This window comes from Bubalus kerabau, chromosome 19 (assembly GCF_029407905.1).
Source record: "Bubalus kerabau isolate K-KA32 ecotype Philippines breed swamp buffalo chromosome 19, PCC_UOA_SB_1v2, whole genome shotgun sequence".
Classification (NCBI taxonomy): Eukaryota; Metazoa; Chordata; class Mammalia; order Artiodactyla; family Bovidae; genus Bubalus; species Bubalus kerabau.
The window spans coordinates 57,833,950-57,861,441 of record NC_073642.1 but is presented as its reverse complement, the minus strand read 5'-3'; the positions used below and the strand labels follow the sequence as shown (position 1 = coordinate 57,861,441).

Sequence of the window (27,492 nt, the reverse complement as noted above, 5' to 3'; positions counted from 1 at the left end):
TGCTAAGGTAAGTTATGTGGACCTCCTGGGTGGCTCAGATAGTAAAGAATCTGCCTGCAATGTAAGAGACCCAGGTTCAATCCCTAGGTTGGGAAGATCCCCTGGAGAAGGGAATGGCTACCCTCTCCAGTATTCTTGCCTGGAGAATTCCATGGACAGAGGAGCCTGGTGGGCTACAGTCATGGGGTTGTAAAGAGTTTGACATGACTGAGCGACTAACACTTTTATTTTTCAAGGTAAGTTATGAGTTTCCTGCTTCATTTTATTATCAATCATAATTAAAAAGCACCAACCCACATCCTTTTCAAAGTTTATTTTTCTTAATATGCAAATAGAAATGTTTCCATAAATGGCTTTTATTCCAGTGTAAAGAATTCTTTCCAAAAATACAAATATGTATGTGTCTATTAAAACATGACTGGACGCTCTCTATAGGGAAAGACAACTTGTGTTCATTTACTTTATTGACAGTGTACAGATTTTCATAGATTGCATTACAATACTGACTGCTAGATTTCTTATAAAGGTTTAGTTCGTATTTACTCTAGATTTGTCTTCACAATAAGAATAAACTCATGCCAGTGTTTAGTAATCAAGAGTAGCAATTCATTCAAATTTAATGACAGTTTTATTAAACTAAGAATCTCATATCACAGAGCATTCACAGTGCAGGAGGTCACAGTTATTGAAAAAATAAATAGTGGGACAAATATATTTATTATTTACAACTTTTCAGCTCATGGCTCCTGCTTTGCCCATTAGAGATGATGAACAAATATGGCGGTATGCCAGAAATGTCTCATGCAGGTGATGTGTAACAGCCTCAGAAGTTTTGGGTTTTGGTTGTTTCTAAGGGGGGGTTCCTTTTGGGCATGAGAGCTCTGGTTCTATCTACCTGCTATTTGTTAGGTCACATCTGAGCCCCAGGAAGATCCCATGGCCCTGTGCGCCCCTGGGCTGGGTTAGGCCTCCCCTGCCCGTTCTTTGGCAGCTCCTGCATCTGTGCATGGGCCCGGCCCCATCTGGCTGGCAGCCCTGTTTCTTCTCTAGGTAATCAATGCTCTCTTTGTATTCAGACACCCAGCAACTGCTCCGGGCTGGCAGCAGCTGGATAGGAGATACCCAACAGAAGGCAGGCACCCTACCAGGGAGCGTGTGCTCTTAACTGGACACCTAGCCTCCCAGACTAGCAGCCCCCCGAGGAGGCTCCCTTAGACCCAACCACAGAGGATTAGTCACAGTTCTCTCCCTGGGCCCCCAGATATCCTTGGTCCAGGCAGGTGGAGAAAGTGCCAGGAAGTGTCCCATGGATTCAGAAAGGTACCTCTGGAGGTGAGAGGAGGGATGCCATGGCGGCCAGAGGAAAAACCCACCAGAACATCTGATTTGGAAAAACAGAGCTGTCTGGCTCACATCCCAGCCATTTTCAGTGGGAAGAAAGGCCTCGCTCCTGTTGAAAGGGGACTTCATGTTCATCAGGATACTCCCAGGTATCTGGGACCTTCTGGAGTTGGGGTGTGGGGCTCTGTTGTCTGGGACCCTGCTTTATGCACAAAGGCTGACCAGACCAAGCCATGCACCCAGAAATCAAAAGCTGAGCATACTTTCAATAGTTAAAAAAATACATTTTTCAGTGGTGGGATGGGGAGGGTACACACTTTCTCCAGGATTAAGGGCTTTATTGGCTGCTACTGTGGATAAGTCACAACCAACGTGTTGCATAAAAAGCAGCTGTCTAAATTCTGGCAATGGAGGGAATAGGTGTGGATAGGCCTGCATGTATCACAGGGCTTTGAATAAAGCAGCAGCCCACCCCACACCCATAAACCTAACGGTGGAAACACCACAAAGAAAGGGCTTGACTTTCACATGGGTTCAGGGAGCATTTCTAACTGTCAGAGCCACCTCCCATGACCCTGGGTCTGTATCAGGGTGTCCGGGCAGCAGATGTTTTCCCAAACTAGAAGACGATAAGTTCTTAGCCCCTGTTATGAAGTGTGTGGAGGACATACCACCTTGACAACTGGATGCCAACACCGTAAGAGGTGATGGAAAGCCCGGAAGATTGTGCAGGTAAAAGATGACACCAAGCACGCCCCCCTGCAATGCATGAGGATTTAACAGAGACCAAAGGAACCTGGGAACCACTGGTCAACTGAAAAGTTAGAATTTTTTAAAACCCCCATAAAATAATCAAAGCTCTAATACAACCGAGCTGGCTTCCCTGTTGTGATGGAAGAAACAGCTCCTCCTGGGTGGCGAGATGGGAGAAAACACCTCTTCTCTTGATTTCATGCAGGTACCATTTCCTTGAGGTCGGGCAGCATGTGACTCTGGATACTAACCCATTAGCTATGAGGTCTGGAATTAAGCGCATACTAAACTAGCATCCCAGTTTGGTTTTCCCTATTAAGAAGCAAATGCAACAATCTAAATGGACTATGCCCTTGGGAGAACAGTTGTCTGCGGCAAGGCGAAGGGGCTCCACAAGAGCCAAGTCACAAAATCTGCCTGATGGGCCTGTGCCAAGGTGCTCTTGTTCTACCACCCACATGACTGACACAGTGCAGGATAGGCCCCTTCTATATGCGCCCAGAAGGTCCTGAGAGCGTCTTTGCACTTGAGGGGCTCATGAGACCAGCTGCAGAGAGAAAGCTGGAGGGGAGCCCAGATGCTTGGGGTGAATCCACATAGAGGGCAGGGGCGAGGGGCAGCACATTGGGTTTAGGAATAAATGGGGGATGACGCTCTTCCTGCTACTCAAGAGCTGCCCACAGAGCGTTTCCAAAAATGTCTGGAATGAGCACCACGTGGTGACAAAGCAGCCGAGACGTGATCCATCTCAGGAATCCTGAATGCATCTGCTAACTGCCCCAAGGGGAGGAAGACTCACACAGAAATGATGTTCAGAGGGCATTAGAGGGACCCGGAAATATGGACTGCAGCCCGCCATGGGATTCTCCAGGTAAGAATACTGGAGTGGGTTGCCATGCCCTGCTCCAGGGCATCTTCCCAACCCAGGGATCGAACCCATGTCTCTTATGTCTCCTGCATTTGGCAGGCGGGTTCTTTACCACTAGCGCCACCTGAGAAGCCCATATAAAACACAGTTAAAGTGAAGTGAAAGTCACATAGTCGTGTCTGACTCTTTGCGACCCCATGGACTATACAGTCCATGGAATTCTCCAGGCCAGAATACTGGAGTGGGTAGCCTTTCCCTTCTCCAGGGGATCTTCCCAACCCAGGGATTGAACCCAGCTCTCCCGGATTGCAGGCAGATTCTTTACCAGCTGAGCCACAAGGGAAGCCCTTAAAACACAGTAGCAGGGGAAAATCTCCTGAAGATTTTCACCCTAACCAGCAGGTTCCTTGTTTATTCAAGCAGCAAGCATTTGCTGAGAGCCTGTCATATATGCTGCACAACCATCTTTTCCCACCAGGGAAGGAAAGGTGGGGCTGAGAGACAGGCCAAGCCCAATCCCTAAGGACGCACTCAGTGTCAGGGCGGATGGGCGGCCACGAGCAGGCCAAACCCAATCTCCAAGGACCCACTCGGTGTCAGGGCGGATGGGCGGCCACAAGCTCACTGGGCAGTGCCAGCCGAGCCGAAGAGTCTCTGCTTCTCTGTCCTGGTACAGACCTTGACTCCACTAGCGCATTTCACACCTGGGGAAGGAGGGGAAGAACGGACCCTCTCCCAGTTCATCTTGCCTCTGCCCACCCCCACCTTAAGGACAGGGAGGGGCCCTAGAGCTCAGGGAGGGGAGATGCCAGGAGGAAAGGAGGGCATCAGGCCAGGAGGCCCACACTCATCCTGGATTCCCAGCCTGTGTGTGGAGCCCAGTGTTTCCTGAGGGCTGAGCGCCCACTGATGCTACAAGGCATGCAAATCCTCCCCAAAAAGGAAGAGGGGGACCTCCCTGGTGGTCCAGTGGTTAGGACTTCCCCTTGCAGTGCAGGGGGTGCAGGTTCAATCCCTGGTAGGGGAGCTAAGAGCCAACATACCTCCTGGTCAAAAATCCAAAACAGAAGCAATATTGTAACAAATTAAAAAGACTTTAAAAATGGTCCATATCAAAAAAATCTTTATAAAAAATTAAAAAAAGGAAAGGTGGGGGTAGTTTCTTCCCTTAGAACCTGGACTCTGGGAAGCCCAGGAGGGGGTCTTTGGTCAGGGTCTGTAGGGGGTTGCCCCCCTCCACCCCTGGAGGGATGGGCACACCTATCTGGCTCCTGAGGGGTTATTCTTTTCAGCTGCTTGGGTGTGTAAAAGCAAAAGATTGACAAGGAGAAGCAATGTGCCCTATCGCTGTTGTGTCCGACTCTTTGCAAGCCCATGGACTATAGTCCACCAGGCTCCTCTGTGTTCATGGGATTCTCCAGGCAAGAATACTGGAGTGGGTTGCCATTTCCTTCTCCAGGGGATCTTCCCGACCCAGGGAGTGTCTCATGTCTTCTGCGTTGGCAGGCTGGTTCTTTACCACTAGGCACCATCTGGAGGAGCAAGAACGAGTCCTAATAGGTGGGATGAGGGGAGGAGGAGTAGGTAATGAACAGAGGAAAACTCACAAGGTCGGTGCTTACGGACGGTGAACACAGAGGTCGGGAGACCATGGGTTACAGGAAGGATGGGAATGAGACCATTCTGATCTGCCTTTAACATCAGTCTCTCACTGCAGCTGACCTACAGCCTTCCTCTAGGGCCAGGCTCTCAGGACACTGCATACCTTCCCCTTGACTATGCTCGGCTGGCAAAGGAAAATCCAAACCAGAGATGCCAGGAGCCTCCTGCTCCTGCTTTTATAGATGTTTTCTATCTGAGTACAATGGGTTCATTTCTCTGCCCCCAATTCAAAGAGCCAAGTTTATGATTCAGATTGCTTATTTTCATAGCAGAGTAATTACTCTGTGCTAATTAGCTTCGGGAATAAAATAAAGGAAGTAATCCTGCGCAGTGACGAAAGCATTATTTTTCAAATGAAGGCCTAATTAATCAAGCAATTCTTTAAACTTGAAATGGAAAAAATATTTAGTTACAAAAGAGACTTTTTCACCTACGACATATATATAGTTTCCTAGCTACAATAAATGCATAGATCCTTTAAGAAAGTTACATTGGCACATTAAAGTCATAAGAGGATTAGCCAGGAGGGCTGTTCTACATACTAGAAACATTAGTTTTTGTCTCAAATTGGAACTGCAGCATATTTATCATCTCAGATGGGTTCTGGTGAGGAAGAGGTGGGTGATGAGGGTGTGTTCTCTGAAAGCTACACAGGGATTCAAAGACGGAACACCAGCAGGGCTCTCATCAGGGCCCATACGGCCTAGCTAAAAATATTTTTTGATCTTTATCAGAAAATAATAGGGACATAGGATGGGGATAAATATTAGGATGGGAGACAGAGCATCCAGATGTCAGTTAGAAATGTGATGAAGTTTTGACTCAAACAATAAGGGCCAACCCCAAGGACAAGGACACATCCACACCTGCACGACCAAGGATGACCACACACTGGACTGGCCGAGCCGGGTGGCGATCTGGGGCTTGGCTCCTATTTGCAACTTACTAGCCATTGACCTAGAGTCACCTGACCTCTCCAAGACTGAACTTCCTGTTAAATGGGGATAATCATCCCTACTTACATCACAGGGCAGTTTTGAGATTCAAAAATGGACACAGATGCACTCTGAAACCCAGATGAGGCTGTAAGACAGAGGAGACCAGGTGGCTATTCTCTGTGGGCAGAGTGGTTCCGACAACTCTGAAACCCTCTGCGTCTAAATGTTTGTGCTGATGAACCTAGGGGCTCCCTGGCTGCCCACTTAGCTAATTTCTCAGGAAAATGACCCTTGTCCTCAACTGGAAGACCACTGAGAATCTAAGCAGAGAAACAAAAGGAGAAGTCTTGACTTGGTGTAGCTACTAACACTGATGGAGATCCAGAATAGAAACCCGGTGATGGGGCTGTCACGTCTGAGGCTCATGCTAAGGAAAGTTTAGGGACACAAGCCTAAACATGCCCTCCTTCTGAAATTCAAAGGCCACAGAGAGCACAGCCACAGATTCCACTGCGGGTTATAACCATTGTGTCTCGGGAAAGAATCAGCTCTTGGATTTACACTCATCACCCATGATTAATTATCAGTGAATCACTAAAACCCTCCTTTCCTCATACCATCATGGGGGCGTTCCCCATACAGTCTTCTGTGCAAAATAGCCCAGTATTAAAAGTGCATCAAATCTGATAGACTCTTTGCAATAGAAACATTAAAAAAAATAAAAAAGAACACCTCTCTATAAAATGAATTGTGCTTTCTTTTCAGAAACCACAAATGGTTTGTGTTCGTAAATCTTTTTAATATATATTTGAGAGCTACGAAGCAGTCAAAATTGTTTAATGTTTCTATTTTTGAATTAACCTCCCATCTTTGGCCTTTCATGCATAGCAAACTACAAGATTCAAGAACCTTAGCTCTAAAAATTTCCAAGTTATGGTTTCCATACTTGCCTCCAGCTCACCAGACAGCAATTGGTGGTTTTGCAGGAAATCTCTCCTCTTGTCATTAACCATTACTTCTGGCACACGCATTCCAGTTCAGCAGGCTATGAAATTTGTTGGGCATATAAACAATTGGGTCTTTGAACAGGGTGACTGTGAGGGCAGGGCATTAACAAAGAAATGACAAACCCAAACTGACAGCGTGTCCCAGGCCACAGGTCTGGAATGAATGGCTGTAAAGCCCTATCTCCACTGTGTCTCTGAGTTAGCACCCATTTAGATGTTAGTCTTCTACTTTGTCTATGTTCCAAACCAGACGTCTTAGCATCAACGTAACATGATACACATAGGATTTGTTTCCCATAAGTATTACCTTTCTGGTCCCCATCAAGGTCCTTTGTATGTGATGATATTTTTCAAGTATGATGATCTATAGCTGACATTTTATTTTGACTGTGTCATTGCTCGTTCTCCGAATGTATCAATGAAAATGAGAAGAGTATGCACTTGGTTTCTCTCTTCTGCTGTGAACAACTGTTTCTATTCTTCCAAATTTGTCCAGGAAAAGGGATGGAGTGTTTGTTGTCAAGGCCCCAAACTCCCAACAGGTTGAGCCTCGCTCTCTCCCAAACCTGACTGCTTCCAGCAGGATTCAGAAGCTCTAAGGAGCACATGCTGCCCAAGGAACCCACACCCTCTGGTCCAGAGGGGCCCCTTAAGAACAACGCTCCTATTTTGCACTTGCCCCAGGAGACCTTGTGTTCACTGACTGCCTCATTTCCGAGGCTGCCTTGCGACAGAAAGACAACCCACATACAGAAGTCCTTCTGATCCAGGCGTCCGAGAGGAGATACGTGCCACGCCCCTACGGCCGGCGGCTCGGAGGTCTGCGAAGCTGCTCCAACAGCGGCCTCTGAATCTTGCCTTTTTGTGGGGGCAGAACTCCGAGGAGGAGGATGACGCCCGCAGCCTGGCCCATGACCAGACACAGACCACGATGGTGCTTTCTTCCCATGGATGAAAGAACGGACGGTGGCGGCCGATGCAGGAGAGATCTGTGGTGGGGAGGGGCAGGGAAAAAGGACGCCAGCGCCGGAGTGTCCAGAAGAGCTCCCGGGCGGGGGGTTAGTGGCTCCGTTTTAATCGTCTTCTCGGCACATTGGCAGGTTGACAAAGGTAAAGACGTTGAACTCTATCATTATGGAGAAGCACAAGAAGACGGCGTAGAGGACCAGCACGTACACCCCCAGCTTCCGGTCCAGCTTCCACTTGTTCAAATGGATGCCGAGGACCTAGAAGGAGACAGAGCGAGTGTTGGGTTCGGGGAGCAGAGAAATAACAAAAGGCACTTTTACTGGAAAATTACACACGAATGGTGAACCCCAGAACTTCCTCCAAACTGTGGACAAGAACAGAGGGGTGCTGCTGGGTGTATCGTTGGTTTGATCAGAATGAGCCCTGTAGGCTTTAGACTCGTCTGATGAAAGGATGCTGACTCCAGGAAAGCAGCTGTCCTCAGGGGATAGGCCCTCCCCTGGTAGGCACGTTCCTTTTTGGGGATGCACAGGCCTCCCAAGCCTTCTTTAGTGACAACTGGGGACTGCCACTGGCTCCTTCCTTTGCTTTAGAATTTGGCATCCTCAACCCTCTTCAGCAAAACCTTCAAGGCTCCCATTGGCCCACTGTCTGGACAGCTTCAGCTTGGACCCTGTGTGTGTATGTGTGACAGGGTTGGAATGCTTCCTCTTTCTACATTCGTTTCATACTTGCCTACCTATTACTACCTTCTTTCTTTTTTTACATTAATTTATTTATTTTAATTGGAGGCTAATTACTTTACGATACTGTGGTGGGTTTTGCCATACACTGACATGAATCAGCCATGAGTATACACGTGTCCCCTCCATTCTGAAACTACCTTCTTTCTTATCCATGAATCAAGGCTCCCCAAGAGTTGAATCATAGTTACCTCCAATGCTGTGGGTCCTCAGAGACAGACCAACTGGGGTTCAAATCCCAGCTTTTCCTATCCCTGTAGACTTCATGAAGGGAGTGGATATGAGTCCTCATTAAAAGGTTTTAGAAATGTGGGGTCCATGAAGAAGGGATTCCTTTTTAAGCAATAGAACTAATGGGACAGTTATGGGAAAGAACAATTATGGCAAATAGCCATTTCCTACCCCTGTGATCTGGGACAAGTTACTTAATTCCCGAACCTTGATTTCTTCTGTAAAGTAGAAAATCACCAAGTGCTTGTAAGGATGGAATAAACTAAGCCGAGGCATTGTTTACCACAGCTCGGGGCCTGTGAAGTAAGGAGACCTCCGTGTCACCATGTACCATCCCCGAGCCCTGACCATCATGCCCCCAAGGCAGCTCCGGTGGACTGGGGGTGGGGGGAACGTGTCTCCTACTCGCATCATTGAGGGGAGACAGACCGGGCAGGAAGAAGAGAGGAAATGTAAGTCCCTCCTTCTGGGGACTTCTCACCAGCTTAGGGAAAAGTGTAGTGGTGGATGCCAACATTCTTGGCACAAACTCTGTCTGGGGGTATCTGTAAATTTATATGTTTTTTCAGCTTTATCCCTCACGGCCAAGGGGAAGAATTCAGAGACTGTGCAGAATCGAAGGAAACCATGTGTGTGTCAAACTGCCATTCTAGAATTGTAAAAACTCACGGTGAGAGCGACGGAGCCCAGCAACAATGCCACGGAGTAGACCAGACCCCGACTGTTGATCTTCACCTGGAGAAATAAACACACACGCCCTGAACCTCTGGGCTGCTCAGAGGCCCATCTGTTCTGGGAGCCCACTGCACTTGGGCTTATCCTTTCCTTCCTCTGGAAGCAACAGGTGGGTGTTCACAGCTGAAGCACCTGTGAGTTCCAGGCAAACACGGGCTGCCTCTTGCAGGTACCCCCCAGGCTGCTCTGGACTCCTTTGCACAAAGCGGCTGCCAGCCTGCAGAGGAGACGGGGCAGTGCCCCCCCTGAAGCTCTTAGCTGCAGGGCCAACACCATGCTTGCTCCCTGTGAAGCACAAGTGTCCAGCGTCATCTCACTAAGGAAGTGAGACAAACTTACCGTGGACCCATAATTAACAACCATGGTCTGCAGCCCCCATGGTATGCCGAGTCCCACGAGGATGTCAAACACGTTGCTTCCTATGGTGTTGGAGACCGCCATGTCACCAAGGCCTGCAGGGGACAACCGACAGGTTATTCCTAACCCCCAATACCTCAGAATGTGATTTTATTCAGAGACGGGGTCTCTACAGGGCTTCCCTGGTGGCTCAGATGGTAAAGAATCTGCCTGTAATGCAGGAGACCCGAGTTCGATTCCTGGGTTGGGAAGATCCCTTGGAGAAGGAATGGCTGCCCACTCTAGTATTCTTGCCTGGAGAATTCTATGGACAGAGGAGACTGGAGGGCTACAGTCCATGGGGTCACAAAGAATCGGACGGGGGTAATCAGGTTAACACAAGGATGAATCCTAATTCAGTATGATTGGTGTTTTCATGAAAAGCAGAAATTTGTGCACAGCCCTGCACACAGGGAGAACTCCAGCCGAACATGAAGACTGCCTCCTACAAGCCGAGAAGAGAGGCCTGGGGCAGACAGAAAGAACCATATTTTTCCAACAGCTTGACCTCTAGCCTCCAGGACTGTGGGACAGTCAGTTTCTTCTGTTTTCCTGTCTCCCAGTTTGCGGTAATTATGGCTGCCCTAGGAAACTAACCCAGGGCCCTTCATTATTTCTCCTGCCAGCAGTGTCAGCCTGTGTTCTGGGATGACCCACTGTGTGCCTCTCCTTATTTGGGATGCCCACCTTCTCTGGGAGGGAGGGTGCCTTGTCCTCGATGCACACTTGTGACCCAGGCGACGGCACCATGAACTTGACCCGGATGACAGAGCAGCAGGTCTTAGGCCTGGTTGGTCTCCCAAGAGTGGACTCTTTGCCCCCAGCCAGACTAGGAGCATCTTAGAGGCGAGGGGCCATGTCATTACCTTCCCCCTCCTGCCCCACTATCCAGTCTCCTACCAGCCAAACAATCTTAGGAACTCAATAACTGAGAGTACCAAAAGTTAGAAAACAAATTTTTAATGTTGGCTGAAATCTGTTCTAACCTGGCTCCCTAGCCCAAATTCAACACGACTGTCATAATCTGGCCACAAACATCCGTGGAAAGAAGAAGCCTGAAATGCACGTGCCTATAACCATAAAGTCACCTTGGTCACTGAGCAGCTTGCAGAGACTCAGACCAGCAACTGGACGACCGCCTCACCTCTGTTCGACCACCTGCCCCCAGGTATTAGCCAGGCTACCTCCTCCCACCCTGTTGCTGACATCCACTGACCTCCAGAGCACAGTGTCTCCCCAAGGGCCTCACAGCTCCCTCCCTGTCTGCTTGGGCACCTATCTGAGTACCTTCAAAATCCTGGCAGCTTACTCCTACTGGGGCCAGTATCTCTGGGAAACCTGCCTTCCAGTCTCCTGGGATCTTGTGAAACAGGAACATGCAGCTCCTGTTTTGGGCCAGCTAGTCGTCCCTGGTGAGGAGGCAGGCACTAGCTGGGTGGGTCAGGAGGAACCAAGGTGCCCGGGTCTGGGAAAGAAGAGTGAGCGTGTTCTCAGGTTGGACTGCTGGGCTCTATGTGGGTGCAGCCCCCTAAGGAATCTTTCAGCAGCAATTCTCAGACTTTGAGAGCAAACGAATCAAATTTCCATTCCCACCAACCATAGTCCAAGAGTGGTTCCCTTTTCTCCACACCCTCTCTGGCATGTATTGTTTGATTTTTTGAAGATGGCCATTCTGACCAGTGTGAGTTGATACCTCATTGCAGTTTTGATTTGCATTTCTCTAATAATTAGTGATGTTGAGCATCTTTACATGTGCCTCTTTGGCTGTGTGTCTTCTTTGGAGAGATGCATATTTAGGATTAAGATTGACATATATATACTGTGTGTATGCCCAGTTACTCAGTCATGTCTGACTCTGTGACCTCGGGGACTGTAGCCCATCAGACTCCTCTGTCCATGGGATTTCCCAGGCAAGGATACTGGAGTGGGTTGCCATTTCCTTCTCCAGGGGATCATCCTGACCCAGGGATCAAACCCATGTCTCTTGTGTCTTCTGCATTGGCAGGTGGATGCTTTACCACTGAGCCACCTGGGAAGCCCACGTATCTGCTACCATGTGTAAAATAGATAGCTAGTGAGAATCTGCTACAAAGCCCAGGGAGCTCAGCTCGGTGCTCTGTGATGACCTAGATGGGTGGGACGGGGTGGGAGGGAGGTCCAAGAGGGAGGGGACATACATATGCATACAGTTGACTCATTTTGTGGTTTAGCAGAAACTAACACAACATTGTAAAGTGATTATATTCTAATAAAATATTTTTTAATGGACAAAAAAGAGCAAACAACTCGCTGGGGTCCTGCTGAAAAGCAGACTCTGGTTCAGTGGGGCTGGGATGGGGCCTGAGACTCTGCATTTCTCTCAAGCCGATGCTGCCAGCCTGGACCACACTGTGGGCTGTGAGGCTTTAGGGAGCCCAGGATGCAGTCTCTGCATGTTAGAGCTCACTTCACGGCTCCTGCCTCATGCAGGGGGCTCTGGGCAGAGGTTTCTGCATCCTCCGCCATAAAGAATTTACGTTTAATGTTGTCTGCGGGATCCTTTGTCACTCCCATCAGCATCACCCTTAGGACAGCTATATACTCCCACCCCCACATCAGCCTTCCTCCGTTTCTGTCTTTCTACATTTCACAGGAGCCACTCTGAGATGATATCCCCACCTGTTCTTGTTCCTACAGAGCCCCTTTGGACTACACTGGGACCCTCCCCTCCAAGTTCTTAATCTTCTTGTATTATGAGCCCTTTCCTGACCCACTAGCCTGGACTCCGAGGCCAGTTGTTTAAACGGCAGATTCTCTTGGCCCCTTGACCTTCCACTGTGTCCACCCAACCACCCCCAGCTCTGGATGAACTCATCTGTGTGTCCTGGGAGCTGGTACAACTCCAAATTCATGCTAGAACCCCACCCAAATTCACAACCCCGAACGTCAGCCAGGCTCTCAGGGCTTATTGGCTTTCCTTTTCCTCCCTGTACCGGGTTGAATAGCAGCCCCCACTTGTGTCTACCCAAAACCTGTGAACATGACCTAATTGGCCAATAGAATCTTTGCAGATGTGATCCAATTAAAACGAGATCATACTGAATTAAGGTGGGCCCTAATTCAGTGGCTGCTGTGTCTTTGGACACAGACACACACAGAGGGAAGAACAGCATGTGAAAACACAGGCAGACACTGGAGGGAGATAGCCACAAGCCAAGGATTCCTGGCACCCCCTGAAGCTGGCAGAGAACAGGGAAGGATTCCTTCCCAGAGCCCCCAGATATGTACAGTCCTGCCAACACCTTGACCTTGGACTTGTAGCCTCCAGGACCGGAGAATCCATTTCTGTTGTTTTAAGTCACCCCAGTTGGGGTACTTTGGTTATGACAGCCCCGGGAAATGAATACAGTCACCTCGAAGGTCACTCAGTTCAATTCCACCCCCCTCTGCTGCCGTCCCCAGCTGTACCCTTTCTCCACGAGGCTCCAGCCTCCTGCCAAACATTCTCCCACCCTTCCCTCCCCCTCATTTCATCTTTTCTCAGACCGATCAGCCAACTAACCAGCCTTTCTTTCATCTTGAAGAAATAAAACATTTTCCTCCTTTCTGAATCCATTTTCTGTTTGGACGCTTCTCTCCCCTCCTGTCTCCTCTGAGATTTCACTCCACTATTTGCTCTTCCTGCCTCCCACACTTTCACACTGCTGTCTATGGAGGAAGGTCAGTGGACGTCCAGGCATGGATGCTATCTCACTGGTAGCAAAGGAACAGCAGAGGAAGGCTGGCTCTTCACAGCCCTTCTGTTCTGCCATCAAGGAGTATACCGCTGTTCCTTAGCCTGCTCACCCCCAAAGCACTTAGCTCCAAAGAAAATCCACCAAGCAAACCATAACATTACATAAGTTCTAGAATTTGAAGAGGAATCAGAAAATAGTTGGAGACATAGGATATCCCCACTTGGCCTGCCTGGGATCAGAACATTAGTGCATTTGCTATAAAAATTCTGGGCTCCCATTCTGTTCAATCTCGCTCACATTGGTGATGTCAGAACAAGTTCATATTTTTTTGGCAACACAGCTAGTGGGATCTCAGTTCCTGCAGTGAAAGCCTGGAATTTTAACCACTAGGGCACCAGGGAGCTCCCAGAACAAGTCCATTTTTATTCACCTCCACACAGATGCTTCTAGAGGCCTAGAGGAGGTGATCTTGGTAGTGATTCTCTCCATGGATGGAATCTATACCATGCTTTCCAGTCATCACTGTTTCCTCCACGGCGGGGCTTAGTGACTACCAGTCCTGAGAGCTATGAACCGTAACGCAGGCAGGGGGACGGGCCCACTTGGCAATGCCGACGGCTGGGGGCCCAAGACACTATCCGTACCTTGTCTCGCCACAATCAAGCTGGCCATGCAGTCGGGGACGCTCGTGCCTGCTGCAAGGAAAGTAATGCCCATGATGACATCGGGGATCCCAAGGGTGTATCCAATAATAGTCACCTGCAGAAGAGGGGGGAAACATCAACTCACAGAGGAGCACCCCTGAAAACCCTGCTTACAACTCAGAGTTTTTAACTTAAACATAGTACTCCTGCATCCAACAGAAAAATCTGGAATATGGTTTCTTTTTTTAAAACTGTCTTTTGAGTATTCTTTTTTCCAGATTACACGAGTAATCTGGGTTTACTGTTTTAAAAAGAAAAAAAGTCAAATGAAAGTATTAGTAAAAATCACCTACCATTTCTCAAGACCCTCAGACAACCACTATTAACACTTTTTATGAGCCAGTGAGTCTTAGACTTGAAAATGTAGGAAATCCTGTAGTGAGCTGTTAAAATAAGACCCGCCAGGCCCCACCCCCAGAGTTTCTGATTCAGGAGATCTGGGGTAAAGCCCAGAAATCTGCATTCCTAACAAGTTCCTATTTGGTTGAGACCCTGAGGCTACTGACCTGGGAACCACATTTGAAAACCCCTGCTTTAGAATATGGGCTTCCCTGACAGCTCAGTTGGTAAAGAATCCTCCTGCAATGTAGGAGACCCTGGTTCAATTCCTGGGTCGGGAAGATCCCCTGGAAAAGGGATAGGCTACCCACTCCAGTATTCTTGGGCTTCCCTTGTGGCTCAGCTGGTAAAGAATCTGCCTACAATGTGAGAGACCTGGGTTTGATCCCTGGGCTTTAGAATATATCCTTGACCTTCTTTTTGGTGCTTGTATTAGAAAAAAATGAAATCAGATTATACTATCAACACATATTTTGTGACTATATGTTTCACGCAATGATACAATGTGAGTATCTTGCCATCATAAATACTCATCTACAGTCTTATTTTACACTGGTGCATGGATTCCACTGCATAGCTGTAAAAGTTCCTGTCCATCCATCACCAGTGGATAGGAAATGGCTTGTTTTAGTTCTTAAAATATCACCGTGTTGTAACATTTACTGAGCACCTCCTATGTACCGGGTCCTTTCCACGTGTTTCACTTTCACAATCTCATCTGCTCTAGGCACTACCCATTGCTGAGGGAGGCACCATTATTTTGCCCAAGGAAACGATGGTCAGAGGGGGAGAAGTTACAATGCAGGTGGGCATCAGGTCTCTAAGCAGCAGAGCAGGGATTCCAAGCCAACTCTTTCTGACTCTAAAGCCTGCACCTCAACCTTGCCATCATGCTTTTTTAATTGGATGATAACTGCTTTACAAAGTCGTGTTGGTTTTTGTCGTTCAACAATGCAGATCAGCTGTGAGTGTATGTATGTGTGTGTTTTATATATATATATACACACACATACATACATAAGTACATATATATCCTCCCTCTGGAGCATTATGTTGTCTTGTGTGAACATCTCTGGGTTCTCATCTTACTATTATATCCTTAGGAAAAGTTCCAAGAAATAGAATCATTGGATTGAAGGATATACAGGCTTTTAATGATCTTGAAGCATGGTCACATAACTCCTCTAATAAATGCCTGACACTCAGGAAATGGTGAGCAGCAGCTGAATGGAAAGCCCTAGAAGCACTTGGACAACCTCACTCAAAACACCCCTTAGATGGCTCACTTCCCCATCTAGAAAATGTGAACAGCAGGATCTTTCAGGGTTGTTCACATCTCGGCTGATGGCTCCAGTCCCAGCAAATGTTTGGGTAAGCTATTTTACTTCTCTGAGCCTCGGTTGCCTCATCTGTGAAATGGGCTTTTAAATGAGGATTAAGAGAAAAGATGAGGTGACAGTGCGTGGGCTGCATGAGACATCCATAGATGTGTGTTTCCCTTCACTTTCGATCACTCATCTTGCAATCTATGGGGGCACAGAAAATGTGAATGATTAGCCCAGATGAAGTGTGCTTTCCAAGGGCAGAGCTTAGCCCTGGAATGAAGCCAGAGCTTGTGGACTAAAACAATATCCCTCTTAGGACAAAGCTTGCAGATGGGTTTGGAGATGCTCGACCCTCCAAAGACAGTGCTCAGTTTAGCATCACCAGGAACTGGGTGGTGCGTGTGCTGACTGGCCTGCTCTGGGCTGTGCAAGGAGAAAGACTGAGGACACAAAGCCACAGAGTTGATGCGTCAGTGCTGAACCCACACTGACCAAGAGGGAGGTCTCCACAAGCACAGCCTGGCTGTGGCTGACATGTTCTTAATGGGTGATACCAGATGTCATAAGTATAGGAGCCTGGTTATTCTGGCAATAATGAAGATGCTTCTTTTGTTTTCCTTTCCTGATATCACTGGACTACCGGGCTAAGAAGCTGGAGGGTGGAAGGACAGAAGGAAGGCTCTGTGTGTGTGCACACAATGGCAACCCACTCCAGTATTCTTGCTTGGAGAATTCCATGGGCAGAGGAACCTGGCAGGCTATAGTCCATGGGGTCACAAAGAATTGGTCATGACTGAGTGGCTAACACTTGAACACACTCCAAGCATTCAGGACCAGAGATGCTACCTGAGTATGGCTTATCCTTGGACTCCAGCCTGGGGCCCTCTGAACTCCTGATGCTGAGGTTTCAGAAAGGGAAGCAGAGCCAAGTCCAGAGCTGGGCTGATGATCCACCTGACTTTGTTGAAGTCACATGTCCTCTTTGGTCCTCAGTCTCCCCAGTTGGGCAAAGGTGCTGCATCAGATGGCTTATTTTTGAGATTTCCTCCCTTTGGATACTGACCATCAAGAATCGTTTTCCCCAAAGCTTTAGGGGTGAGAGATGTGAAGGATGGTGGGCGTAAAAGATGGGCAGGTGAGACTTCAGTGCTCCCTGGTGCCCCCATGAGGAAAGTAAGCGCCTGGCCCCGGGCGTATCTTGCTTTCACAGAAATCAGGCTAACAGGGCACTGTTGTCTTTAGCACTTTCTACTGTGGAAACCACTCAATTACCAGAAACTGAGGCCAGCTGAAGTTCCAAATCACAGGTACGAGTGCCGCAGCAAGGTGGTTCCTATGACTCTGGCCAAGCCAAGCCACTGCCAAGACTCTCTTTTAAGAAGCAGGAATGGGGTTTGTAAGACAAGGTGAGGGGGATGGGAATGTTATTCAATGTCCTACCTCACAGCTAATTAGTAGAACTGATTTCACAATACTGTTGTTTTCATTAATTAAAAAGAAGAAAAAATTTCACACATTCATTAATTTGATCTTCCCTAATTCTCACACCCACTCAAATGTCATGAAATACTTTTTTCACTTGCAATATTGTTTGTAGGATGCACTTTAGTAAAAGAAATTGCTGAATCCTTTTATCAAATGTAAGCATGGGCTGGCCTTTAACCCTACTCAGTAGTCATGTAAGGTTGTAAGAGTTGGGCCCTAAAGCAGGCTGGGTGCTGAAGAATTGATGCTTTCCAATTGTGGTGTTGGAGAAGACTCTTGAGAGTCTCTTGGACTGGAGGGAGATCAAACCAATCAGTCCTAAAGGACATCAAAGCTGAATATTCATTGGAAGAGCTGATGCTGAAGCGCCAATACTTTGGCAACTCGATGCCAAGAGCTGACTCATTGGAAAAGACCCTGACGCTGGGAAAGACTGAAGGCAAAAGGAGAGGAGGGCAGCAGAGGATGAGATGGTTAGATAGCACTACCAACACAATGGATATGAATTTGAGCAAACTCTGGGAGATAGTGAAGGACAGGGAAGTCTGGAGTGCTAAAGTCCATGGGGGTCAGAAAGAGGTGGACACAACTCAGTGACTGAACAACAACAACATCTTTGACTGTCATCCTTTTCGGTGGTGGGGGGAGTCTGTTAGTAGCTATTCGCAACTTCTTTTCTACATAAGAAAACACACACACACACACCTCGGCATCTATGGGGATTTAAACCTCTATCTGAACAAGCTTGGAAGCAGTGTTGGCTGCATCTCATGGTGAACATAGCTGATATTTACTGTTATGATCAATTTGCTATGTTGCTAGCTCACACCTGATGCCTGAACAGAACCCTTTCATCTCCCAATAACCTGCAGACAGTGGCGATCATGTCCATTTCGCAGAGGGGACAAGTGTGGCTCATGGAAGCTGAGTCCCCTGTCCAGGTTTCATGGCTCCAGTGGGGAGAACCAGGATTCACAGCCAGTCCCATGTGACCCCACAGCTCTTCTTCTCCCACCAAACTGTTCCTCTTGGGTTAAGAGCATGTTGCCCGTGTGCCTCTGAGGCCAACACACACCTTTGCCCTGTGTGTTAGGTGGCATCAGGTGTTAGGAGGAGAGTGAAATGGCTGCATGGATACTACTGAGGTGTGAGTGGCTTGAAGGTGAACTTCACAATAGAAATACAGAGGTTCTGTACCCGCTTCTCTTGCTGTTCACAGGCTCCCCAGGTGGGTGAAAGGAAGAGGGGGAACCCCACAAGATGATATACAGAGTGAGAAGAAGGGGGCCCTGTTTGGCCCCACCTAGCCAGTGAAAGGTCTGCCCAGGGAGCAGTCATGTGGGGCCAGAGGGGCTAGGCCAAAGCCTCTCTGCCTGAAGATTCTAAGAGCAAACTGAGAGGCCATTCAGGTGAGTGGTTGAGATCCTAGACTCTGGGGATCAATACCCGGGTTCTAATCCCAACTCTAGAATTCAGTAATTGTGTAACTAGTTGTGCAATAGTTGTTAACTGCCTAACCAACCAGACAAATGACTTCACTCTCTAGGCCTCAGGTTCCTCATCTGTGAAATGGGCACAATAAAACTGCTTACCCCATTGGATTGCTTCGAGGACTAGAACAGTTTACCTAAAGTTTATATCTGTGCCTGGACATAGGAAGGGGGGAAGAACATCCCTGAGCAGGGGCTATGGAAAGGGCCGCCTGGTGTTTGTCTCCCTCCGACTCCAGTCTCCATCACATTCCTCTATGGATGCTGAAAAGGAAGGGGGCCTAGTGATTAGCCCTCCAGAGCTCTTTCTAGAGAGTGTCTGCCATCCCTGCCACATTCCTCTTCTCATCACACCAGGGTGGCATGTCCCAGGCTGTCCATGTGAAGGTAACCTTCCCTCCCATGGACACTGTGGACCATGCTGTGTCTACCTGGGCATCCCCGATACACAGCACAGCTTCAAATGACTCTGCTGAAACCCCTTCCTGCTGAGAAATAAGCCAAGGTCTTTCAAGGTAGGGGAGTTGCTGAAGGTGATCCAGCAGTGCCCGCGGTCACTCTTGATCCTAGCTCTCCCACCTCCGGCAGGTGCCGGGCAGGGGCTGTCCGCACGGTCCACCCCCTCTCCCGCCACTCACCAGCCACACCATCAGGTAGGAGAAGACAGCGATCCACAGCGTGGCGATGACAAAGGTGAGCATGAAGAACTTCTCCCAGCGGGGCTTGCTGCAGTTGGGGATGGTGATGCACAGGAGGAAGATGAGCGGCCAGGTGAACACCCACTTGACTTTGTCCCCTTTTGCCTCTGCAGAGGGGTGGGGTGGAGCCAGAAGGGGGAGAAACACTAGGTTACACCCCTGCCAGTCTACCTGCAGGTTTACTTTCCATGCCAAACAAGAAAATGCTACGAATATGACTCCCAGCAACGGACTCCACAGAATGACATGCCTCTGGATTGTCAACCTGGAAGTGATCGCAGCAAAACGGTTGAGTGCTTGTTGACTGAATAACCACTGTCAGTCCAAATCCTTCATTTGACAGGGTGAGGAAAATGAGACCCAGAGCTGGAACAAATTTGTACAGGGCAGCTGGAATGGGATGTTGAGTATGAATAGGCTTTGGAGTCAAACGTGCGTTGGAATTCAAATGACCTTGAGCAATCCCCTCAACTCCACTTCCTCCTCTGATAATAACAGATGTAAGTGACAACCCAATAGCTGATGCAGGGAATATTTGCTACCTGAAGCAGGCATAATGCTAAGCATTTTGCATTTTAGTAGTTTTCTTCATCTGTTAAAAGGAAACAATACCTCTTTCTTGGTTGTTGCAAAAATGACATGATACAATGTATATAAAACACCCAGCACAAAGAACTTGGCAAAGAAGGTGCTCTAGAAATCTCAGCTTATTTGCTCCAAGGTCATAAACTCCACCAGTGGCAGATGCAAGACTAAAATGTGGTGTTCTGCTGACAGGTATGACCTCAGTGACCCCCACCAAGGGAATCCACAAACAATTTAACTGAGGAAAAGTGGCCACTGAGTACAAGCATAGTGTAATTATCCTTAATAAGCCACTGGGTATTTTGAGCACATGCACGCTCAAAGCAGGTTTGTGGATAATGCCAATGATTTGGTGGAGGAAGGACCTCTGAAAATTCTCTCCTCCATAAACGCAACGAAAACATTAGCAAAAATGGTCTGAGTCAACTTGTTTTAGAATTCTGGAAATTAACCAAAGCCTTGTAGCCAACCAGGGAGTGTTTATTTAAGAAAATAATCTGGGTAAAATTAAGAACAGTGAACTTTATAGAGTTTTAACTTGCCTTGTTTTCATTTTCTTTCATCAGCTTTGGAGCAGTCTTGAAAAACCAGTAGGCTGGCATCCACCAGAGGGGGAAGGACAGGATTAGAGTTCCTTCCAAGTCGGTTCCCAGAGGACTAGCATTATCTGACCTGTCTGCTGGCTTCCTGGAAGGCCCTGCTTTCAAGGTGTCTTTATTTTACCTGAATCAGAGCTCACCCAGTATGAATAGCCTTTTCCTTGAGGGCATTTATTGAAAACAATCAGAGACAATTGTTGAAAACTGTGCTGCCTGCAGTGGTGGAAAACAGCTGGACAAACAGTAGGTTAATGAAAAAGCGTAAAAGGAAAAGCTGGGAATGAGATATCCCGAGAGGACTTGGGAAAGCTCCCAGGTAGTTCTAGGAATACGAAAGTTCATAACAGGCATAGGGCTGTTCCCAGGGTTATCTGCATTCTTAGGAAAGACTTGGCTTCCCAGATGGCTCAGTGGTAAAGATTCTGCCTGCCCATGTAGGAGCCACAGGAGATGCGGATTTGATTTTGAGTCGGGAAGATCCTTTGGAGGAGGAAATCCACTCCAATATTCTTGCCAGGATAATCCCATGGTCAGAGGAGTCTGGTAGGCCCCAGTCCATGTGGTCGTAAAGAGTTAGACAGGACTGGGCAGCTGAGCATGCAGGAGAGACTTGAGAACACCTTAATCTTTCACTTCTGCCTAACACTGAGACTCGGAGAAAACAAGAAGTAAAGGCTAAGGTGGAGTCGTAAACTGCCTGAGTGTTAAAGGCGTGCCCCCAAACACACACAGAACCCAGCAAAGAGAAGGAGACTTGTTTTGAGCCAGGCATCTAAAGAAATCTCTGTAATCATTAGCAGATATTTCAGGGGTCACACAACAAACAATATAGATTTTACAGAATTAGAGAAGTCACCAAACAACAACAACAACAATAGTAAAGCAACAACAAACAACCATGGGAATGGGAAAGACCCTGATTTCTTATTATTACTTCACGTTACATTATTTTAAATGTGCATTTTCATCAACAACAAATTATGAGACATGCAAAGAAACAAGATAATACAGCCCATACACATGAAAACAGCAGCTAATATAAACTATCTCTGACATTGGATTTACTAGACAAAGGCTTTAAATCAGCTGTATTTAAAAATGGCTGATTTAAAATGTGCTCAAAGAAGTTTTAAATATGTCTTAAAAATAAATGAGAAGTACAGGAATGATTTCTCATCAGAGAATATCATCAGAGAAGTAAAAACTATAAAAAGAACCAACAGAAAGTTGAGAGGGGTTGAGAGGTACAATAACTTAAATGAAAATTTCACTAGAGGGGCTCAACAGCAAATCTGTGCAGGAAGAAGAAAAATATCAATGACCTCAGAGACAGGTGAACTGAGATCTAGTCTCAGGAACAAAAACAGAGTAAAGAAAAATGAACTGTGTCTCAGAGACCTGTGGCACAGCATCAAACATGCCAATGTGTGCATAATGAGAAAATCAAAAAAAAAGAGGAGAGAGAAAAGGGGGTAGGAAGAATACTTGAAGAACTCATGCTCAAAAACTTTGCATATCTGATGAAAAACATTAATATATACATTCAAGAAGAAGACACCTTCTCAAGTTCACATGGAACATTCTGTAGGGTAGACCATATGTTAGGTCATAAAACAGGCATCAGTACCTTTCAGTTCAGTTCAGTCACTCAATCATGTCCGACTCTTTGCGACCCCATGAATCGCAGCACGCCAGGCCTCCCTGTCCATCACCAACTTCCGGAGTTTACCCAAACTCATGTCCATCTAGTCGGTAACGCCATCCAGCCAACTCATCCTCTGTCGTCCCCTACTCCTTCTGCCCCCAGTCCCTCCCAGCATCAGGGTCTTTTCCAATGAGTCAACTCTTTGCATGAGGTGGCCAAAGTACTGGAGTTTCAGCTTAAGCATCAGTCCTTCCAATGAACACCCAGGACTGATCTCCTTTAGGATGGACTGGTTGGATCTCCTTGCAGTCCAAGGGACTCTCAAGAGTCTTCTCCAACACCACAGTTCAAAAGCATCAATTCTTCAGTGTTCAGCTTTCTTCACAGTCCAACTCTCACATCCATACATGACTACTGGAAAAACCATAGCCTTGACTAGATGGACCTTTGTTGGCAAAGTAATGTCTCTGCTTTTGAATATGCTATCTAGGTTGGTCATAACTTTCCTTCCAAGGAGGAAGCCTCTTTTAATTTCATGGCTGCAATCACTATCTGCAGTGATTTTGGAGCCAAAAAAAAAAAATAAAGTCTGACACTGTTTCCACTGTTTCCCCATCTATTTGCCATGAAGTGATGGGCCCAGTTGCCATGATCTTTGTTTTCTGAATGTTGAGCTTTAAGCCAACTTTTTCACTCTCCTCTTTCACTTTCATCAAGAGGCTTTTTAGTTCCTCTTCACTTTCTGCCATAAGGGTGGTGTCATCTGCATATGTGAGGTTATTGATATTTCTCCCGGCAATCTTGATTCCAGCTTGTGCTTCTTCCAGCCCAGCGTTTCTCATGATATACTCTGCATATAAGTTAAATAAGCAGGGTGACAATATACAGCCTTGATGTACTCCTTTTCCTATTTGAACCAGTCTGTTGTTCCATGTCCAGTTCTAACTGTTGCTTCCTGACCTGCATACAGATTTCTCAAGAGGCAGGTCAGGTGGTCTGGTATTCCCATCTCTTTCAGAATTTTCCACAGTTTATTGTGATCCACACAGTCAAAGGCTTAGAAGGATTTAAATCATGTAAAGTTTATTCTACAACCTTTCCAAATTGGAAAGAAATTAGAAATTAATAACAGAAGGAAAACTGGAACATTTACAGATACGTAAATATTAAATAACACACTCCTAAACGACCAATGGTTCAAAGAAGAAATAATAAGGGAAATTAGAAAATACTTTGAGATGAATGAAAATGAAAAGAGAACACACCAAAACATATGGAATGCAGTGAAATCAGTGCTTAGAGATTTATAGCTACAAATTCCTATATTAAAAAGGAGGAAAGGATGCAAATCAGTGACCTAACTTTACAACTTAAGAAACAAAAAAAAACAGCCAATTAAGTCCAAAAAAAGAAGAAAGGAAATAATCAAGATTGAAGCAGAAGTATGTGAAATAGGAAAAAAATCCCAGAACCAATTAAATGAAAAATTTGTTCTTAAAAAGATAAAAAATTGACAAATCTTTAGATAGAGTGACCAAGAAAAAAAGAGAGAAGACTCAAATTACTAAAATCAGGAATTAAAGAAGGATTCCACTTATGAATCTTACAGAAATAAAAAGAATTATTAAGGAACACTATGAATAACTGTGTGCCAAAAAATTAGGTAACCTGGGTGAAACAGAAAAAACATTCCACAAAGACAGAAACAAACTGACTCAAAAAGAAAGAGAAAATCTGAATAGACACATAACAAGAAACTGAAATAGTAATCAGAAAACTTCCCTTAAGGTAAAGCCAGGACCAGATGGTTTCATGGGTATTTCCATCAAGTGTTTAAAGAAGAATTAGCATGAATCCTTTGCAAAGTCTTCCAAAAGATCAAGAAGGAGAGAACACTTCCTAATTTGCTCTATGAAGCCAGTAGTACCCTGATACCAAAGCCAGACATTAAGAGAAAACAAAACTACATTCCAATATCCCTTATGAATATAGATGCAAAAATTCTTAACATTCTGGCAAACTGAATCCAGCAACACATAAAAAGAATTATACACCAGTACCAAGTAGAATTTATCCCAGGAACGTAAGGTTGGTTTGACATATGAAATTCAATCATAAACCACATTAACAGAATAATGAACAAAAAAGCACAATCCTCTCAATTGATACAAAATCCAACACTCTTTTATGATAAAACACTTAGCAAACTAGGAATAGAAAAGAATTTCCTTAGTTTGATAAAGGGCACCCACAAACACCAGACACTTCACATCACATTTAATGGTGAAAGGCTGAAAACCTTCAACAAGATGAGGATGTCTGCTCTTAGAACTTCTATTCAACACTATTTTGGAAGTTTGAGTCAAGAACGGTAGGCAATTCCTCAATACGTCCCACAAAAATCTGTACTCAAATATATATAGCAGCATTTTTTCATAACAGCCCCAAAGAGGAAACAACCCAAATAACCATGAGGTTATAAATGGATAAACAAAATGTAGCATATAAATCAATGGAATGTTTTTCATGCATAAGAAGGAATGAAGCATTGATACTACATTGCATGGATGAACCTATAAGACACTGTATGAAATGAAAGAAGCCAGGACTTCCTTGGTGGTACAGTGGATAGGAATCTGAATGCCAACGCAGGGCCCGTGCAGCAGGGAAGACCCAGTATGCTGCTAAGTTGCTTCAGTCATGTCCGACTCTGTGCGACCCCAGAGATGACAGCCCACCAGGCTTCCCTGTCTCTGGGATTCTCCAGGCAAGAACACTGGAGTGGGTTGCCATTTCCTTCTCCAATGCATGAAAGTGAAAAGTGAAAGTGAAGTCGCTCAGTCGTATCAGACTCTTAGCGACCCCATGGACTGCAGCCTACCAGGTCCTTCGTCCATGGGATTTTCCAGGCAAGAGTACTGGAGTGGGGTGCCATTGCCTTCTCCAAAGACCCAGTATAGCCAAAAATAAATAAACAATCAAAAAATTATATGGTGGTGATGTTGCACAACTTTGTGAACATACTAAAAAAACATTGACTTGTATACTTTGTAAGTATGAATTTTATGGTTGATAAATTATAGCTCAATAAAAACGAAATTGCAAAGTAGGCTGGCAATAGCAGTTTTAGCTCTGAACACCTGTGCTTGAATCTTCCTAAGTCACTAAAATCGTATTTGCTAAGAAAAAACATCCAGTCTGTTTATGAATCAAGAAAAGACGGTTAGCTAGAAATCAGCAAATTCATTCTAGATGCTACACCTAGAAAAACATCTATCTTCCCAGATCTTCCTCTACATATACCTTTCTGTATTTGTAATCCTTGCACAAACAGAAGAAAGCTTTCCTGATTAGTTTGTCCAAAATTTCAACCCACATCCCAACTCATCCAGGCTGCCAGAGAAGGAGGGCATCCCCATAAATGACCTAAAACCCTGCATATAAGGGAAGGATTTACTTTGGGGAATCATAAACCTGGACACTTACAGGCTTAAGAGTGTCTTTGCAGGTACATATACATGCCACAGCAGAAGGATAATTTCTTATTTTCACAGGCACCAAATTGCATCTGATGTCAGTTTGCCTAGTATGGATTTCACATCTGGTTTGGACATCTGATCTGGCCCCACTCAGCTAGCAGGCCTCAAGGCCCACAATTGTTTACTAAGAGACAATGCTCCATTTGACCTGTTTTATGGCTTTTTTTCAACTGTTGGATGAGACCCATTAGTGGATGGGATTGTGAAATCAATTAAGTGGGTGGCGTCTAGTATTCCCCTAAAAAGAAAAAAGTATTATAGCTACGGTATATAGTGAGTTAAATATTACTCTGAAGACTTCTGTTTCCTTTTGATAGATATCCATGTATGTGTGTGTGTGTGCGTGAGTGTGCACGCAAGATAATTATTACTGTGGGTCATGGTCCAAGTGTGGAAAACATTCACAGTGCTCATGCTGTGCCCTTTCCCCCTACCCTCTACCCCCATCTTCCTCTGGTCTTCAGCGTCTACATTGTTTAATCAGGCACTGTAAGACTCCAAACACGGAAATGATTGCTGTGGTTTCCAGGAGCAAGTGCAAGGCAGGGTGAGCAGGCTTAGGATTGGCGCGTTTGAACAATCTCAGGAGGTTCTTGGGGGACAGGGCTGTCTCCAGTTATCTGGTACTTGACCATGGGTGATCAGGGTAAGGGAATAGAGCCTCCTGCAGTGAGAGAGCCAGATGGGACCCTGGTTGTTCAGCACCAGGGAACAGAGCCTCCTGGCGTGTGAGAGGCAGATGGAGGCCGGTGATTCAGGCTTGGTTAGTCTGCATATGAAAAGTGTAGTTCTGGATGGGTAGTTTGCTATCTCTAAGAACTGGCTAGCCGGAGCAATGCCAGGTTGTGCTGGCATTTATTGTACTTGCCTGCCCAGCATCCATTCCCCCTTACTGGTAACAGCAAGCTCATTTTTTTTTAGGGAACTGACCTTTCATGCCACATCATTCACATGGTTTGGAGGGTTGACTCTACTTCCTAGCTCTATGGGTGGGGTGTGCGAGTCAAGCTTGGCTAACCGTGCATTCCATAAACACTTAGTGTGTTCATTCTCTGTGCTGGCACTATTCTAGGTTCTGAGAATCTACCAGGGGACAAGTCAACAACCCTTGCTGCTGAGTGGCTTACACAGGTTTGGGCTTGAGTGGATAACCCCTTTAGAGACCTATGTGTGGATTTTGCTGAGAATCACTGTCTATAATATCCATTATCTCTTCCTTCTTGTTAACAGAACCTTATTTTGCTTTGGACAGTAGGTTCCCAGCTAAAAACCTTAATTTCCTAGGCTTCCTGGCAGGAAGGAGTGGCCACGGAACAGTTCTGGACAATGAGATGTAAGTAGATGTCTATGTGGTGGGGTTTCCAGAAATGTGACTATCTTCCTGATAAGAAGAGACGGTTTATCGACACACCTCTTGTCCTTTGTTCTTCCTCCTTGTTCCTGCCTGGAACATGAACATACTAGCCACAGGAGCCACTTGGCAAACTTGAAGACAAAAGTCACCTGCTAAGGAGGGAGGAACGGAAATAGAACACCGATGGTATAACAGAGCTACAAGACTCCCTAATCTCAGGACTTACTATGTGATTAAAAATAAACCCCTTGAGGTGAAGTCTTTGTCACTTAAATTTTCTGTTACATGCAGCCCAATGCAATCCTTAGTCAGCCAGAGGCACCACTTGTATGTACACTGGGTTAACCCACTGGGATATAAGCCTAGACGG

The 27,492-nt window shown here is 46.2% G+C and overlaps 1 protein-coding gene across 2 annotated transcripts in view; it reads right to left on the bottom strand.

Moving 5' to 3' along the window:
- Nucleotides 1-298: 298 nt before the first annotated feature.
- The window catches only part of SLC24A4 (solute carrier family 24 member 4), a 194,242-nt gene continuing 167,048 nt past the window's right edge, over nt 299-27,492 (bottom strand). For both annotated transcript variants that reach the window (XM_055555672.1, XM_055555673.1), the window contains exons 13-17: nt 19,341-19,507; nt 14,004-14,118; nt 9,587-9,699; nt 9,182-9,247; nt 299-7,795 (exon numbers count right to left, since the gene is read on the bottom strand). In XM_055555672.1, coding sequence (XP_055411647.1) covers nt 7,643-7,795; nt 9,182-9,247; nt 9,587-9,699; nt 14,004-14,118; nt 19,341-19,507 — 614 coding nt within the window. In that variant the 3' untranslated portion in view covers nt 299-7,642. The remainder of the gene's footprint in view (nt 7,796-9,181; nt 9,248-9,586; nt 9,700-14,003; nt 14,119-19,340; nt 19,508-27,492) is intronic.